This window comes from Strongylocentrotus purpuratus, unplaced genomic scaffold, assembly GCF_000002235.5.
Source record: "Strongylocentrotus purpuratus isolate Spur 01 unplaced genomic scaffold, Spur_5.0 spur5_scaffold_7, whole genome shotgun sequence".
Lineage (NCBI taxonomy): Eukaryota > Metazoa > Echinodermata > Echinoidea > Camarodonta > Strongylocentrotidae > Strongylocentrotus > Strongylocentrotus purpuratus.
Window position 1 is genome coordinate 685,744 of NW_022145613.1, and position 17,695 is coordinate 703,438.

At 37.8% G+C, this 17,695-nt stretch overlaps 1 protein-coding gene across 1 annotated transcript; it reads right to left on the bottom strand.

Moving 5' to 3' along the window:
- Positions 1 to 3,725: 3,725 nt before the first annotated feature.
- Positions 3,726 to 14,875, bottom strand: LOC577416 (Golgi reassembly-stacking protein 2). Its single transcript, XM_777645.5, has 8 exons — positions 14,653 to 14,875; positions 9,553 to 9,633; positions 8,922 to 9,125; positions 8,174 to 8,260; positions 7,380 to 7,510; positions 6,676 to 6,826; positions 5,837 to 6,170; positions 3,726 to 5,025 (listed from the first exon to the last, which is right to left on the bottom strand). The coding sequence occupies exons 1-8, from the start codon at positions 14,713 to 14,715 to the stop codon at positions 4,682 to 4,684; spliced, it is 1,395 nt and encodes a 464-aa protein (XP_782738.3). The 5' UTR covers positions 14,716 to 14,875; the 3' UTR covers positions 3,726 to 4,681.
- Positions 14,876 to 17,695: the final 2,820 nt, after the last annotated feature.

A 17,695-nucleotide genomic window follows, 5' to 3' on the forward strand; every position in this document is an offset into this window, starting at 1 on the left:
TCATTTTGAAGCGCATTTTTTTTTAAAGGCTTCAATGTTACACCATATCACAGATACTGATAACACGTAGGGCCATGCATCTCAGATTTGTAAAACTGGAAACTTGTTAAAGATAAAGACCAGTGATGGTCATGCGATTGCATTGTGAAAGAAACGTTGTGGAATCGATCAGAAAAGGTTGATCATCTAGCATATAAGTATTGGTGTGTACTGCAAGGTTCTGGAATCATCAAAATGATAAGAAATTTGGCCCAGTCTTTGTAAAGTTACAAGCACTGTACACAGAAAGAGGTATATGGGACTACGCACACATGCACGACATGTGCGTTATATCTTTCGCACACCAATAGATAAACTAATTTACCAAATATATTAATTAGTAGGCGGTTTCCTGGCAATGTCATGTCGAATCTTCCCGCCTCGCTCAGTACAACATATTAGTCAAAACATATTCTTTCACATGATTGGTAATAAGAGCTTCCATTTCATTTGTTGAAATTGGGGCATTTCCAATACTGGTCTTTACCTTTAAACAATACCTTTAAATGTCTACAATACAGACTTTTCCCAACGTCAGAAGATCTCCCGAAGACACTGTAATTGTCACGTTGTGTTATACATGTACTAGTATCAATCAAAGGCAAATCCTACCCCAAAAACTTGTTGATTTGATTGAAAACGGACACTATAACAATTTTTAAAGAAAAATCAGACAAAAAAATTATGGATTTTTGAATATGTAAACAGTCACTACAATCAAATTAGCAAATTGTTTATGAAACTGTGATGTCATATGCATACGTAAAGTAATGCCTATTTTGTGTATTGTTTTATCATAAATTCCAAATTTCTGTTCAAAAAACTATTTTTCTTACATCTTTGCCCAAACTACATCGATGGTGATAATTTATTGGACTACGTACATGTATCTTTATAAAGTCAGCATTTATTCAAATTCATCACAGGAATCTTTTGGATTCAATTATAAATTATACAATTTTTCTCCATGTTTATGAGAAATGTATTATTTCATTATAGGTACATCATTGGAATAGCATAGCTACACTGTACTATCAAAATAATGAGGATTTTAAGTATTGGGGGAAATTAGATATAGAGATTTTTAATGAAACAATACACAAAACAAATGGCCTTTAGCATACTCATGAAATCAGTTTGATGTGTAATTTTCTTGTTTCTTTGGGGGGGGGGGGGTTAATTAAACAATTCATTAATATCTTTCCTATTTGTCTGATTTCTTTTTATTCTGCTCGTGCTTATTATCAAATTCATTTCTCCTGGAGCTGTACACCCTTTTAAGTTAAATCCAGCCACATAATATTCTAATATTACTGTGGATTTCTTTTTTAATGGCTGAAAAACACCCTTCAGACGCAGTGAAACAGTCAACAATAGCAAATCTCTACATGATAGCTTTTATTTACAACTTAATCATTTGTGATCTGTTCATGAATACTTTGAAAGCATATTGTGTCACAAAACAAATGAGAAACAAAAAGAGGAAATACCATCAAAAATTGTTCTTTGAATTATAAAGTGAAAAAAAAGATGAAGTCTCCAAATCCTGACTTTAAAAACCAACCATTTGTGCATAAACTGTCATTTAGCATAATATATTTATTAAATCATCGTTAATGCCATTATAGTTCTAAGCTTTGAAAGATTATCAGAGTTCAAAATTTTAGTGTTGGGAATTGGATAGGAATAACCAATAGAGTTCAAGAAGTAGAAACTTAGCAGGATTGCTCAGGTTTATGAGATGGGTTGTTTGGTGTTTTGCCAATTAGTTAAGTCATAAAAACAAAAGTATCTTCAAGACCCAGAGGCTTTACGTCTAGTCATCCACCTATACAACTAGATTCTGAAAACAGGTGCAACCAATTTGAGGAAATTTGATCCATTACAAAGATTCAAACATGAAATGTATTAACAGCTATTTGAAGGTGATGAAACTGCACAAGATAGTTGATTGTCAGTACTCCTAAAAAATGGGGAAATGATTTGGTTACGGAAACATCACCTGTATAAAGAAATAGATTACCCCTTCACTTTATGTTATTACCTATACTTCTAATCTTAATCCACATACAATACTATATCTGTTATGTTGAATATCTCAAGGGTCTATCATCAATGAAAGTTACCCTATAAATACAACACTACTCCTATCCCTTAACGTACACCATTTTGTTATCTGCTCCGTCACATGCTATGCTACATCATATTCGATCTCAGTTTGGCTTGGAAATCTGCTTCAGGGATTGTCTCATCAAGGTTTTTGTTACAATGCATAGTGATGTTTTGAGTATATAGTTCACATTATCAACGATGCATACACTACCATGTAAGCACTTTTAACTCCTGAATAAACATGTTGAGGAATAAAACTATAGGTGTATACAAAATGAAATGATGGCATGGTTCCTAATTTAAATACTGTTATCAATTAAAACTGATGACAGGACAGAGGAGGTGAGTATTAATCAAATTCCATTCCATGGAAAAAATCCTTTGAGGAATGATTTTCATGAGATATATATGAATTTATGAACAAGTATTGAAAAATGTGAACAAAAATGTATTAACAAAAATATTTCACGAATACAACTATGCCTATAACGATATTCAACTTCTTGCATCTAACAAGTGATGGACTTTAACCATTGCCCCTGTGACCCTCAAATTGATTAAATTCATCCTACTTATTCTTATCAAACTATTGACATTAACCACTATCATTACCAAAATGATTGACATTATATCACGTTTTCCTCCTACAAGTATAACATACACGTCCCTTTAAACATTGGACTGTGAGATATGAGATGCATCAGTTACTAACATTTTGATGCTTCAATGCATAGAGACCTACTGGGGACTTTAACATAAAGCCTACCGTTATGCATCGTCAACCTTTACAAACATACCATTTCATTGTTTCTTCAGTCGGATAAATAGCACATAATGCACATAATGTGTAAGTGCTAAATTTTATGAAATAACAACAAATTGGAACATTTCCATTGTAACCTAAACATATAAATCTCATTAATGGTTGTTGAAATTTGTAGGGGTTTATATCACAACCCATTGACTACTGTATTCTCTCTTTCCCATAAGCTTTATATAGGAGCCATCTAGTTCCAGTTGGCAAAGGGTTAAAGTAATTAGCAACCAGAGGACTTATAGCTCATGTCCTATCCAAGAGACTAGTTAGTTCATGATTACACATTACTAAAGCACTCTGCAAGGAAATATATTGACATTTCTCTCAATTAGTGGACAATTAATTTAATTATTACAGGAATTAAGTTACAACTTACTTCTAATTTTTCTACACAGAAATTAAACAGAAGAGAACAGCTCTATAAGTGATTATTCTTCAATACTACAACATATTTATATAAATCAAATATAAACATCAGCCATTTTAAATGGAAAATTTTCCTACCTAACATGCACTATTCAAAGCAACAACAACAACAATTAATACATATCATACTTTAAATATATTTTCTTTTCATTCCATAACAATATCAAGGATTATCTCAATGTGTTAAAATGCCATTCATTAATAATCACCTCCCTTTGACTGTTCCTATCATATATTTGTATTACCCCCCCCCCCCTTTCCTCTCCCAATTCTACCCCCCCCCCCAAAAAAAAAAAAAAAAAACAAACAAAAAAACCCTCTCTCTAAATTCTATAATCTAAACTCCATCACCTCTCACAAAATATGTTTTGTAGTCGATGACAATATTCAATATATCCCTTACTCAGATTAATCATTATTCTGTATTACTTACAATTATATTCTTTCTCTGCCAAATATATATTAGATTTAGGCCAATATTCTTTCATATCACTCTCTATTAGAAACTTTAAGCCCATTTACAGTGCGTTAGAGCTGCACAACACAGTGTTAGCGAAATCAAGAAGGTTGGATGGTAATGTAAATGGGCTAAATTTATTACAGATCCTGGCAAAACATTATGAACATTATGAACATTAGTAACCCTTGCAACTTCAGAGAAATCTGGTTTGTAACATGCATGATACACATGAACAGTCAAAGTTCAATGTATAGTTTACATTGAGGAAATGAATTCAAATTAATGTTTGATATTTTCTTCTTTTCAATGAGGCTTGTGCCGAGGAATGTAATCTCTTTTGCCGAAATTGACAAGGGCAATTAAATTGAACCCATGGTTGAATCATGGGTGACACATTCACCACAGACTAATAAAGATATCACTATGCATTTATGAGTGATGGATTGCATTGGACATAGGACATGCTTGTATAAAACCTATAGAGGTTTCAACCATTCTTTTTGTGAATTTGGAACCATGTTACTATTAACATTACATACTACAGCTGTAGGAATTCATACTACACTATAGTCTGTCCTATTTTTTTACAGCATTCGATCACTGAACAGAAGTGAAATAAAAGCATGCAACATTTCATATTTAGAATCTATGTATTCATCTATTCATTGAGTAATACTTGATGTCAGGATGCTTAGCGAAACATGAAGATGAATATCTTGCATGAGGCTGCAGTCATACCTTCCCTCTCCATGTTGTTTACAGCATGAGCACAAACACAATTCCAATCAGAATATTTCATTACAATGTCTATGTTGAGAGTCCATCTCTTATGAAGAGGGTGCTGATGATGCTGGCAGAGGCGACGCCCCAATGCCTGCCGGTAAGGTAGGTAGTGGTGTTGGCCCCGGTATCGAGATACCACCAGGCAGACTAACAGCTGGAGGAGGGGGCAGGTTTGAGACCGGGGCAGGCGACGCCCCTAGGGAGATGGGAGCTGGTGATGCACCTCCCACTGGGGCGGGGCTGATACCAGATGTGTTAGGTGAATATGCCGAGGAGGATGATGTGTTGAGAGCAGGGAAGTTAGCGAGATTGACCGACGGTAAAGAGACATTGATGTTGGGTAGGCCTGGCACATTGGCTAAACTCACTGGTGGCAGCATGCCTGAAACTAGCAATAAGACAAGAGGAAATGAAATCATAATAAAAGAAATGATGATGTAATTATGACATGATGACAAGGGAACTAAATCTTTACAGCACACATAACATTTGAATTTAACTTCCTATGCATGCTTATTTGAAATGACATATAAATTGAACAGAAAACCCCCATAACTTGAAAAGGGTATCAAAAACCAAATTATTTCTGCCCTAAATGTTAACCAGTAATTTTAGTTAATTAAATTTCAGGGAAATAAAAAAGGCATTACAAATTTTTGATAGGAAAGTCTGCAAGATTCAAAGATTCATAGTTAATGCAATACACATTTACCATAGTGAATCATCATCATGTACAAATTCCACAGCTACATAGATAAGATAAATTCTTGTGACATTCTTACTGGTACTCGCTTCATTCTCAATCAAGGTGCCACATAGCAGGTCCACTGGCCCAGTAGTGCCAGAACATGTTTGGAGTATCATGTGTTACAACTGCAAAATATTATTGAATTGCCACTACTGCATCTATCCTTAGGCATACAAAAAAAGAGATGTTGCATTGCCCTCCCAAAAATCTTGAAATCAACGGTCGGCTTTTTTTTAAGTTTTAATTTTTTTTACCGAGTTTTAGATTTTTTTTTTTAATGAATACAAAAAATATGTATTGAAGCATTCAAAACTGTGAAACATCAGCCCAAAGAGGGAGGAAAAAAAAAGAATTTCAACCGATCCATGTTTTGGCACCTAAAGCCAATACAAAATTATTTTTTTTTAGGCCTAATGTGACTATGGAACTACTGGATGATGATAGAGCTTACTCGGTCCAGAGAGTGGTGGTGGAATGGAAGCACCCGATGGAGATGCTCCTGGTGTTACATTGAGGTTAAGAGGAGGAACCATTCCTCCTGCTGGACTCTGATACAAAGATGGTGTTCCTGTTGTCATGGGAACCGTAGTCCCTCCTCCAAGTGTGACTGGAGAGGGTGCGGTTGCACTCAGGTTGGGCTGGGCAAGCGGAGGGGCTACACCTGCTGCTGCTGAGATACCAGCGGGTGTGGCACCAGTGGGCGTGGCTCCTGGTGTTAGAGCAAGGTCTGCCAGGTTGGTCTGGAGACCAGCCACTGAATTAGAAGGAGTCGAGGCTAATGAGACCTGTACAAATGATGAAATAAATTTATTACAATTATAATAAATGTACAACACAATATGGGAAAAAAATGATGTTTGCTTGGTATAATTCAAAGCAATTCGGGGGATGGCCAAATATTCAGTGAGCTTTACATTAAACTATGCTTCCTTCAGGAAGATCTGTCATATATTACCTTGAAAACGTTATTACCTTTCATTCTATATCATTAAAATTGTGGAATATGAAATCTTTATATATATATAAAATTATATGCACAACAATATCTTGACATATCATATCAATCTTTTTCAAAGTGGTTTCTATTCTACTTGTCTATATTATATAATACAAATTTCTGTAACTATTTCTATAAAGAAATACACTTTTACTTTCAGAATTAGCCATTAGGTCTTGAATCACTTCTGGCATGCAAAAACTCAGCATAATTTTGTGGGAGTCTTGTAGGAAAAATCTTTAAAATCAGATGAATGTAATATCTGAATGTTTGTGATGCTATGTGAGGCATACCTCTGAGAATCCATCAGGTGGAGCTGATGTAGATTGATCTCCTGCTGCTGCTGATGCTTTTAAATGTGCACTAATATCAATCGTCTGACCTTCAGGGAATGACCTTGTGGGAATCCGATGAAGGTAACCATATCCAATGCCACAACCCATACTGAGGAACAGGAAACAATAAAGAAAACTGTAACATACTATCTCTGAAATTGCATGCTGAAAAATCAAGTCAAAATGGTGATGGGAGACATAATTATATGGATGATTCTTTTAAATTAGTCCACTAGTTTAAATGAAATCTGATTGTAGGGACGTTAGTAATTTGGTACAGATTTCTTTTTTTTCTTCTTTTTTTAAATGATTCTGACTGAAATTGAATATAAATACTTTCCTTACACCAAATGTCTGTCATTTTCCTCATAGTATGCATTCGTTTGCGTTTATAAAAAAAATCCTTTTGTGCCAAGATTTGAAAAACTATTTTCATAAATTTTATGTCAAGAGTGCTTTTCGGCATTTAAAAACTATATTTCATGTTAAGGTTGTCATTAAATATCTTTACCACAACCATCTCGACAATGTAAGTACCTACTTTTGTTTTATTCATAAAGAAATGTTTACTTTGCACGTACAGTAAAACATTCTAGGGTGGGATTTGTTGGAAGGGTTAAGGTTTTGGTAATCTAAAGATAGAAACGTTCGAGTAAAGATACCTTCCTTCTCCTCCCCAGTTCCTATTAGGTGTGATGGTGACCTCTCTACACCCGTCTGTCTCGACGTTATACATGTAGAGTTTGAGTGGCCTGCCCTCGTGTGACTCGATCAAGGAGAACAAGTCTTCTGACTGGAATTAGATAAACAGGGGGGAAATAATGAACAGAGATTGAGAATAATCGGTAGAGTTAACACTTCATAAAAGTAGATAATATGACATGTGTTGATTTATATGACTAACAGTTGGTTGTACACAAACCTGGCATGCATGCTTCAAAAACAAATCAAACATTGCAAACATGCAGTCATATATAGATTCCACCTAAATGAAGTATGGATGTCCTGGGCTGCATATTATAAAGAGTTATAATTTATCTTAAGTTTGAGCGATACATGATGAGACATATGCTCAATATTAACCTTACCATCAATCAACAAATTTTATAATACATGGCAAAGGTATAGTAACAAAGCTGCAGTATGGTAGCAGTACTCTCAATGTCGGGTATATGTTGCACACATAATGAGTGAATGAATCCAATGAACGGGTAATAATCAAGTTATAGAGACATGTATATCTAAGCATTATAGCAATCCGAATAATTAGCATTTTAAATTCAGCTTTGTCTGTGTGCATTGCAAAGTATCTGAGTATCATGTACAATATCAAAATTACTGACATTGAAACTTCTTTACTTATTACTATTATCAAAGATACCGAGATGTGAAGATACAATACACAAGTCATGGGAAACTTTCAGCTGAAACGAAGAAGCTTGATGCTCATACTCACCTCCAGAAGCACCGAGTCTGCCCCAATGATGTAGTCTGTATTAGCTCTGAACCCTGCTATTGATGCTGGGGAGTTGGGTTGCACATCCTGTGAAGGAAACAAGATGGAATGTTGAGATTTACCCTCTAATTTATAGACACACATTTCTCACATATTTCAATTCTGTCACTTCATTTCATATCCCTAAGAAGAGCAAAGAATACCCCTATTCTCTGTAATTCCTTCAAAGATAGTTTCTACTAGTTTTCTAGCTATTTATATGTCAGCAATAAATGTCTTTTCAGAGCAGAATATTCATGAAATCATGTTTCGTTATAATCAGCATTTTGGGATGGATAATGCAAGATTTGTGTGATGTGGTTAATAAAGACTCTTTCCTCGAAAGGTACAATGATGGTGACGAATGAATTTGCAAAAATACAGTGGCATAGCAACAGAGGGGGCATATGCCACTCCCTTTCCCTCTAAAATTGAAAATAAATAATAAAAAGAAAGGGAGAAAGGAAAAGAGAGGGGCAGAGAGAAATAGAAAGAAAAAGGGAAAGCAATATGAAAAGAAGAATGATACGACTCCCTTCCACCTCCTCTCACACTATGCCCTTGTTCTCTCACATTACAGCTATCGAGTACCTCCCCCCCTCCCCTCCCCCCCCCCCACAAGATCAGTGCCCAATAAATAGCTGGACCCACCCAACAGGGCCTACACCAATGGCTGAATATGAATATGACTGAAAGGAATTGAACTTACCAAGACATGCCAGACATTCTCATTAGCACCTTCAAATGAACAAAACCTGATGCTGACACCGAGCAAACCTTGACCACCCCATCTGTTGTTTGGTGTTAGTGTAACCTCCCTAACACTCAATGCCTTGCTGCTATAAACCAACATCTTCACAGGCTTCTCCTCGTATTCCGTAAGAAGACGCTTCAGGGTGTCATCATCTTTGTCCTGGAATAAGAAATCAAGATAATTCCTCATCACCAAGCACAAGAAACTTATCTCAGCAACACTGCACTAGTTAATCCTCTTACACATAAACCTTGTTGCTAATGGGTCATTCCGTGACAAATAATCCCCTTTTATTTCTTTAAATTTAAGCCAGACCGCGTTCAATTTGACCCCAATGTGGTACGTAGTTAATAATCAAGGCTTTCTAAGCAGACATTAGAGATCTAGCCTTATCTATTCAAAAGTTTTCACACACTGGCATGAATTTTGCCAGTAGTAAATGCTTAAATAACTATACATTTACTCAGTAATGACTCTGATGATCTGACAAATGCTTATTGTAAAATTAATAACAATCCATATCATTAAGAAATAGATTCACATATATAATACAATAGATTCTGGTTGCTTTAGTGTTATGACTTACTAGTCTTGTGTTTCCAATAGCGATGACAAAATCAAAGAATGCTTCCAATCCAGCTTTGTGTCCTGGAGAATTCTCTTGCACCTGAATGAAAATAAAGAAATGTATCTTATTTTAGAGTACCGGTAATTACAATTTCATATTCTGTCATAGTTATTTGCATTTAAGCAATATCAAATTTATGTAAAGTGAAATCATCACTGAGGAGGCGCGATAGCTCAGTCGGTAGAGCAGTGGTCTCGTAATCCGGTGACCCGGGTTCGAAACCAAGGCAATGCGCTAGTGCCCTTTGGTTAAAGGCATTAATCCTCACTACCAGGTCCCTCGGAGAGGACTTAAAGCCGTCGGCCGTCTGGTTGCTTACAAGCATTTATGCTTTCTTAGCAGTCAGGTAAAATAACCATCACATTAATAGTAGAAAAAAAGATACATAAGGCCAAGTAAAATCTGTTTTCAGTTTCTTGTCCCCTCCCCTAATTTTAGGTTATATTCCAAAATATGTTACATGTATTTCTGACAATTTGAAAACTGTAATACCTCAAATATCATAGACAGACAAGTGACAAACAACAGCAAGTGCTACAACCCCATCAGAGCACAAACTGAAAACTACAGGAGCTCATTCTTCCCATCTACCATCATTGAATGGAACCATTTGGATGAAAACACCATCAACTCCACATCAACCAGCACATTCAGGAAGGCCATTGACAGAGCCTTCTACGTACCCCCGCGCCCTCTCTCTCAACAGATGCGTTTATGCACAGTAGGGCTCTGCATCGTACACATCCAGATCCAGATCCAGACTGGTTTTGGCATGAACTGCTGTGCATGTTGAGCAGGAAATTAGCTTGAAAGACTCTCTCATCTCTCGCATTTAGGAGACTGTCTGTACTGTCAGAGACTTCTGTCAACAGTTTTGGTAGCCTATTTGGGAGACTCCCATTATAGACAACTATTTCCTTTTATTTGAACATTTGCTGCAAGGGTTGGGAGATTACCTCTGCTGAAGTTTGATATGTGATAAACACATTTATCATGCCAAATTATTACTTTTAACCATCTGATTTTGAAATGTGCTGCCTACTTTTGTTCATGTATATTCCCCAACCTCTCTTGTATCCTTCCTCCGCTCAGGTCGGAGATCGTCGGCACTGTGACTGTGAGTCTGCCGAAGTTACATAAATGGCTTTCTATAGGTTGTTAAGTAGATTTTGATGGGTTGTGTGAAGGTTGCGTATAAAATAAAGGATAAGTGTATGCAGCTGTGTTTTGGCACTACTGCTGATGTGTCCAGCAGGGAGAAAGAGCCCTGACTCCAAGAACAGCGCAGGCGCAGATTCGAAGTATTGAGCAAACTGCTTTGTGTTGAGGTTATCCTTAATATGATTAATAAGGTCTTGACACACAGATGATAGGGCTGGGCAAGTTGCAACAAGGTGCTCAACATCCTCTCGCTCTGCCCGACACAGACGGCAGCAGTCATCAGTTGCCTTCCCGATCCTGACAAGCCTGACTTGGGTCAGGTAGACTTTGCAGGAGATCTGGGCTCGAATGGTGATAGCTGACCTCAAGCTTGGGTTGGCGATATGCCCAGGATACAGATCCTTGGCCTTAGGTTTAGGTCTTCTGGTCCACAGGGATAAAGAAGTCTTTTCAGTGAGGGCAACACATTGTCTGGTCTCAGAAGCGTGCATCACTGCTAACTGTACCAGGCGCTTTCATAGGTGGTAGTTGGGGGGTCTCATTACAAGCTCGTCTAGAGTGGGAAGACTGAGCTGCTTGAGAGCAGAGCGCCATTGCTGGATGGAAGCGGTGTTGGAGCAGATACCATGAAGGAGCATCCTGTGTTCGATCCTATCAGAGTCAACCATACAGCCGACAATCTCGCTTTTTTTTAACATGCACAATGCACTCCATCACTTCACCTTGAGCAAAGGCAAAACTCTCTACAAAGCTTTTGAGGTACAACAAATTCAGGTTTTAAAAAATGTATTGATCCAAGTTTGAATGGGGACATCCCACAAAAATTAGCTTGCGCTTGTTAACTGTACATACTCAGTAGGGGTGCTGGTCCGAGAATGAGGATATCCTTGTATACGCGGACAAAATGCATCCTAAAAATTAAGGATAGTCGGGACTCACGGCAAACTGCTGCAAAATACATTACAATTACATACCGTACTGACGGTGGGGTGTGGGGGAGGGGGGGGGGCTTAAGTTAGCGACCATGATGATGAATTGCTTAGATTAATTTTATGAGGATCTGAGATTATGGTCGCTAACTTCAGGCACGCACGCCTGCACCCCACCATCAGCACGGTATGCAATTGTATTGTGCAGCAGTTTGCTGTGAATCCCATGAGAAAGTGTATTTTAAGTCTTTGTTTTGAGGAAAATACTGCAAAAAAGATAGAAAATTGACACAAAACAGATAGGCCTAACAAACATAACAACTTTTAAATTCATTACCACTAGACTATTTGAACAATTGATGAAGATTTAATTGGTTTTCGGTATGTTTTAGTAGGGTACATGTATCTCCACGCCGGAGTTAGGGGTCAAAGTATGGATATGATTTTGAATTAGCGCCCAATTATTTGTTATGTGGTTGCTAATAATTGCATGAGCTTCACTAGACAGAAATAACCATCTGATTTGGGTCATTTCTTTAATAAAACTGACATTTGTTGACATTCCCCAATACAGATGGTAACCCAGAGATCTCGTACCGTGGGGGTAGCTAGAGCCAACAATGTACATCTTTTCGTTCAAAACATTTCCTCCCCGATTTTCTTTATTTAGATCTAATTTTTTGATTTCTAAATCAGATGTAAATTAGGTCGGTATGTCATTTGTCCTAATTGCAGTTATCAAAATTTGATAACTTAATATTAAATGTATAATTTACGGACTTACTTATATGAATTATTCAATTTGTATCTCAGAACTGTGAAACAGTACGTTCATGCACTCGAACATAGGGGTATATGACCCGGCGGCCAAAATATTTCCGGGTCAACCTACCAAAACATAGCCAAATGGCCAATCAGAGCACTCGTTTCGTGGGAGTTCGTTGGTCAAGCCGGGCTGACTCATACTCGAACGTAGCTACGGTAGCTATTGGACGTTCGAAAAGAAAAAATGAATATTCATCAACTAAAACCAAGACGGATAATGTTGACGACGAGACTTTCTCTCAGATTAATCATTAATTTAGGATCTAAATGAGCAAGCTATCGTAAGTCAAATAAGCTATAAATATATTATTTTTAATTTTTATTATAATTGCAGCAGTTATGACTGAGGAGGTAAAGAGTAGGGAGGCCAATGCCCAAATCTAACTTTTTAATTACTAATTTGTTTATACTAAAACTAAGATTAAAGAAAGCATTTACTTTCACTAAGAAAATCCACCCATCTGCCGACTCCAGAAGTTCCATCAAATAGGAGATATCCAGCTCTTTTTATCCAGCTTCCTTCTACGCCTTTCCGTACGTAAGAGCCTTGAAACAATTATATTTCATGTCTCAAAGTTACGTTCATAATTAGACAGGCCCGAGGGACAAAGTTCATGATGAAGTTTAAAACTTCGCGCGAAAGTGCAATCACTCAACAGCGGCTAGCCTTGAATCGGTCGCACACGTACACACCGACACAGACAAGCCCCGATCCATCAATGTGCGAACGATTACATCTTCTACTACTACGAGCCGAAGACGATGGTTCAAAAATGAAGAATAGATATCAAAATTGGCAGAAAAGAAATATATATAATTCATTGATATTTACCTTAGATGTGTATTCCAATAATTTGATTTCCTCATGAGTATTCCTTATTATTAATGATCGAGAAGTTACGAGGTCCAATTAACATCCATCTTGCAGCGAACACAATCATAGCGCACATCCATGCATGCAACGTACGTGTACTAATATTTCTCTCACTCTCTCTCTCTCTCTCCCTTTTGCTATACGTAACATACACACTCACTAACCATGTATCATACAACACACACCTTCAAATCATGGCTTTCATTTCAATTCTCAATTGGAGTATAGACTGCTCACGTAGACTTTTTTTTTTACTGAAATATCTTTTTTAACACTTCTCATACATTACTGCACGACACTCGTATCTAGTGCTGTGAGAATAAGGTACTAGGATCTATAAATAAGACTACGCTTTGCGCACGATCTGACCGGAGCTCAGATTATGTCGCAATGCCCTTTATTTTTGGCGCGAACAATGACGTCACTGTTCACTGTTTTCCTTCTCATTTTGAGATGGATGTAGCTATAGGGCTCAAACCAACGCAATATTGACAGAAACATCGTACTCTATCTACTTTCGAATGTTCAGTTTGTAAAAATCTGTATTTAAAAAAAATAAAATCTTTTTTCTTTATATTTTCTAGTTGTTAGAAGTGGCAATTGTGAACATCTGAAATGTTGATCTCTATCAAAAGTTCTTTACTCAAAACGGATCCCATATTTTTAGGGTCTACCTTCTGCCAATGAGAAGGTTTTTAGTGAGCAAACCTCTACGCCCTCTAGGATTTTCTTAGTCGGTGGTGCGAGTGCGTCAAGGTCGTCTGCAACCACAATTATTGGATTAAAAAACGTCAAAATCTGCAAGATTGTCAACAAATGGTGAAAGACTGTTACAGATCCGTGATTATAGGTATGTTGTGAAATGTATAATTGTATTTTCTTTTCTTATTTTCTTCAATTTTTATTTTTACATCATTTTTTTCCCTTTGCTAATTTTTTGAAGTGGGCGACGAGCGCACAAATCGTAGGTGTAGAAGCCTTACGCCCGGGCATTGGCCATGGCCTCCCTATAAAGAGTGAAAACCTCGTTGCATATCTCATTCATCGCGGTCCGGTCGAACCAAACCATATGTTCCATACAGTCCCGTACAGTCCCGATAGGCCATACTTCAGTCTCTACAATCGGAGGTCTAGTGGAGCCAGACGTAGTCTCAGTGGAACAACCGACGACTAGAGAGACTGAAGTTTTCGGTCTAGAGCTTCACCTGTATCAATCATGTACTAACACAAAAGTAAATGGGTAGGACACTCCAACTAAGTGTAGCTTACCCTCAATACATGGTACCCTTCGGTGCCTCCTCCTGGTACTTCGACGCTATTTGCACCTCCCATCCTGTGTGATTCTCGTTGATTTAGGTCGTGACTTTGTATAAATCAGTCAAATATCCGTCAGTTCAAAAAATTTCCATGTAAAATACGTGTCTTTTATGTGTAATGTTGTAGCGGATGGAAATCCTCTACCGGCAAATTTTACGTGGCATAGCAGCAATGCAACATGGGACGGTTCTGTGTTTGAGGTCGGATTATGTGCGTGAATCCTAATGCAGCAATTCAGTACATTAAAAAAAAAATTAAAAAAACGGGCAGAAAACAAAATTAAATACATGTATTGTCATCAAACACTTGTCAAAACTTAAAGAAGTGGCACCCACAGTACTCATAATAGGCATATACATGTACATCATAAAACAAAATTACAACTGTGAAATTGATAGCTCGATCACTTTGAAACTATAATCATAATTGCAAATCACATAATAATTATGATAATTAATCAATTCAAGGTTTTTAAATATATATCTTCGCAGCCTTTGATGGCTGAATTGCGATATAGTTCTTAGATGAAAACTTGCAAAATTGCAACATATACATATCAATTACAATGAAAATTAAAAATGAAATATGGAAATATATGAAACAGAAAACCAAAGAGTTCGAATGCGAGTTTTAGAACTGGGTTGTTCAAATTACATCAAGAGTTTAGTGATTATTCTAAACCATTGTAAAAACATCTCAAGACAAGACGAGAAATTGCAAAAGATTATATTTTAAATTACAAACGCAAATTTGGAGTGATAAAAGATAGTTTATTAAATATATTTGTGGCTTCCACCCAGTAAATAAGATCGATTGATCGATCTGTATCAATATATAAGGTCGATTGATCGACCTGTATTGAAAAACACAAGTCAGAAAAAATCTTGGAACCAGCGGGATTTGAACCTGCCATCTACTGCTTGCCGGGCAGCGACTCTACCACCAGGCCATCACTGGTCCATGGCACAGTCACGATGAACTAGAAACAACCTAAGCTCTCCTGATTAATTCTGACTCATTAATATTCATTAGTCCGTTCATTTCTCCCAGAAAGCATTACATTTATAAAAAGATAGTTTGTTCATTAGAAGTACAGTACCTCATCGATTTACAATATATTTACATGGTAATATATTAAACTTAAATGTATTACATAAAGATTTTAGGAAAGTACACACAATGACAAATAAGTTTTTAGGAGAGTATAATTATATAGATATATCGAAACAAATTCTCTTATTAAATAACGACAAATGGTTACATAATTTAAGCAATGCAATTTATAGCAATTTCAATACAGAAAGATATCCAGAAGAGAAGGTGCAGCCACTGCAGTGCTAAACAATTTTATTTTGTTTTGTAGGGCGCACATGTCTAAAATGTATAGGCCTAACCAGGGGCGGATTCAGTCGGCGGCAAGGGAGGGGCCATTAATAGGGGCCCAATTCGTGAGAAACTATGAAAATATCTAGCGGCGGATCAAGCAGCCAGCCGGCGAATAAGCGAGGGGGGGGGGGGGGTCAGGACCACTCATGTTTTTACCTCCCAATTCGTGAAAGAAAATTTAGCGCCGAATCAGCCAGCCGGTGAATAAAAAAAAAAAAAGGGGGGGGGGGTTAAGGAGTACTAATTTTTGTCTTCTTCCCGATTCGTGAAAAAATATCTAGCGCCGAATCAGCCAGTCGGCGATTAAGCGGGGGGAGGGGGGAGGAGCACTATTTTTTAATATTTTGTTGGCTCAACGGGTGACCCCCCCCCCCTTGAGCCAGGGGGAGGGGCCCGTCTTTTTTTTCTTCAAAAAAGATTAAATTTACCTGTTTTAGGGGGCCAGGTGAGGGGCCCCCGGCTCCTCCCCCCCCCCCTCCTAGATCCGCCACTTGAACTAACACGCAACTTAACCGCAAAAAAATTTGTTTTACTTTACTGAAGCGTTACACCTCAAAATCTGTCAAATTGAGAGTTTGGCAAAATGATAATTAATGCAGATAGTCAGGCGCGGATCCAGGGGGGGGGGCCGAGCGGGCCTTGGCCCCCCCCCCCCCCCCCGCAAAAAAAAAAAAAAAAAAAAGAGAGAGAAGAAAGGAAAAGAAGGGAGAAAGGGAAAAAGGAGAAAAAGGGAAAGAAAGAAGAGGAAGAAGAAAAGAAAAGGGGGAAGAAGGAGATCGGGTGGCCGAAAGGGCCTTGCCTCCCAGGCTGTTAACCCCCTCCCCCCCCCCCCCCCCCCCCCCCCCCCAATAAAAAAAAATAAGAGAGAAGGAAGGAAAGGGATAGAAAAAGGGAAAAGAGGAGATACTGGCGTACTGATAGGGGGGGGGCTTGGGGGAAATCATATTCAAACGTGGTTTATTTCTAATTCCACAACGGTGGATTAAAAATACTGCTGAAATGACATTATTTCCGAAATTTTTCCTCACTTTTTAGTAAATTATACGTTTGTATGTGTTTGTTGGAAAAAAAAATTTACAACCAGGCAAAAAATATGATTCTTGAGATTCCTACATGTCAGGGCCCGAAGTACGGCGGGGATCGAGAGCATCGAGCCCCCCCCCCCCCCCACTTTTCTTGAAAAAGTATTTTAAAGAGAAATGAAATAGAATGAGAGCAAGAAAGTAAGAATAGTGAACTGCCAGTGTTAACAAAATAATGAGGCATCAAAATATGCTCATCTGACCGTGATTAAATGCCTAAAACCCCTAAGCTTCCGGGGGCTTTGCCCCCTGGATTCCATTTAGGGCCCTACGGCGGACCCTTAGATGATCATCTGACGGTAACTTAATACCTAAAACCCCTGATTTTTTGGGGCTCCGGCCCCTGGACCCCACGCCAAATAGTGACTTGCCAGTGTCACAAAATAATAAGGTATACACAAAAATATGCTCATCTGACCTTAATTAAACGCCTAAAACCCCTGAGCTTCCGGGGCCGGCTCCGCCGCCTCGACCCCACCAGGGGCCCTAAGGCGGGCATAGAGAACGGTACAACGCTTCGTTTTCTT

Bases quoted from the DNA above. Each gene is read 5' to 3' on its own strand.
- LOC577416 (XM_777645.5), bottom strand. From the start codon at position 14,715: ATGGGAGGTGCAAATAGCGTCGAAGTACCAGGAGGAGGCACCGAAGGG. The intron at 8,261-8,921 runs GTAAGTTCAATT...TTTCCTTCACAG, and splicing joins AGAATGTCTGGCATGTCTTG to GATGTGCAACCCAACTCCCC. The intron at 6,171-6,675 runs GTATGCCTCACA...TCATTTGTACAG, and splicing joins CACCTGATGGATTCTCAGAG to GTCTCATTAGCCTCGACTCC.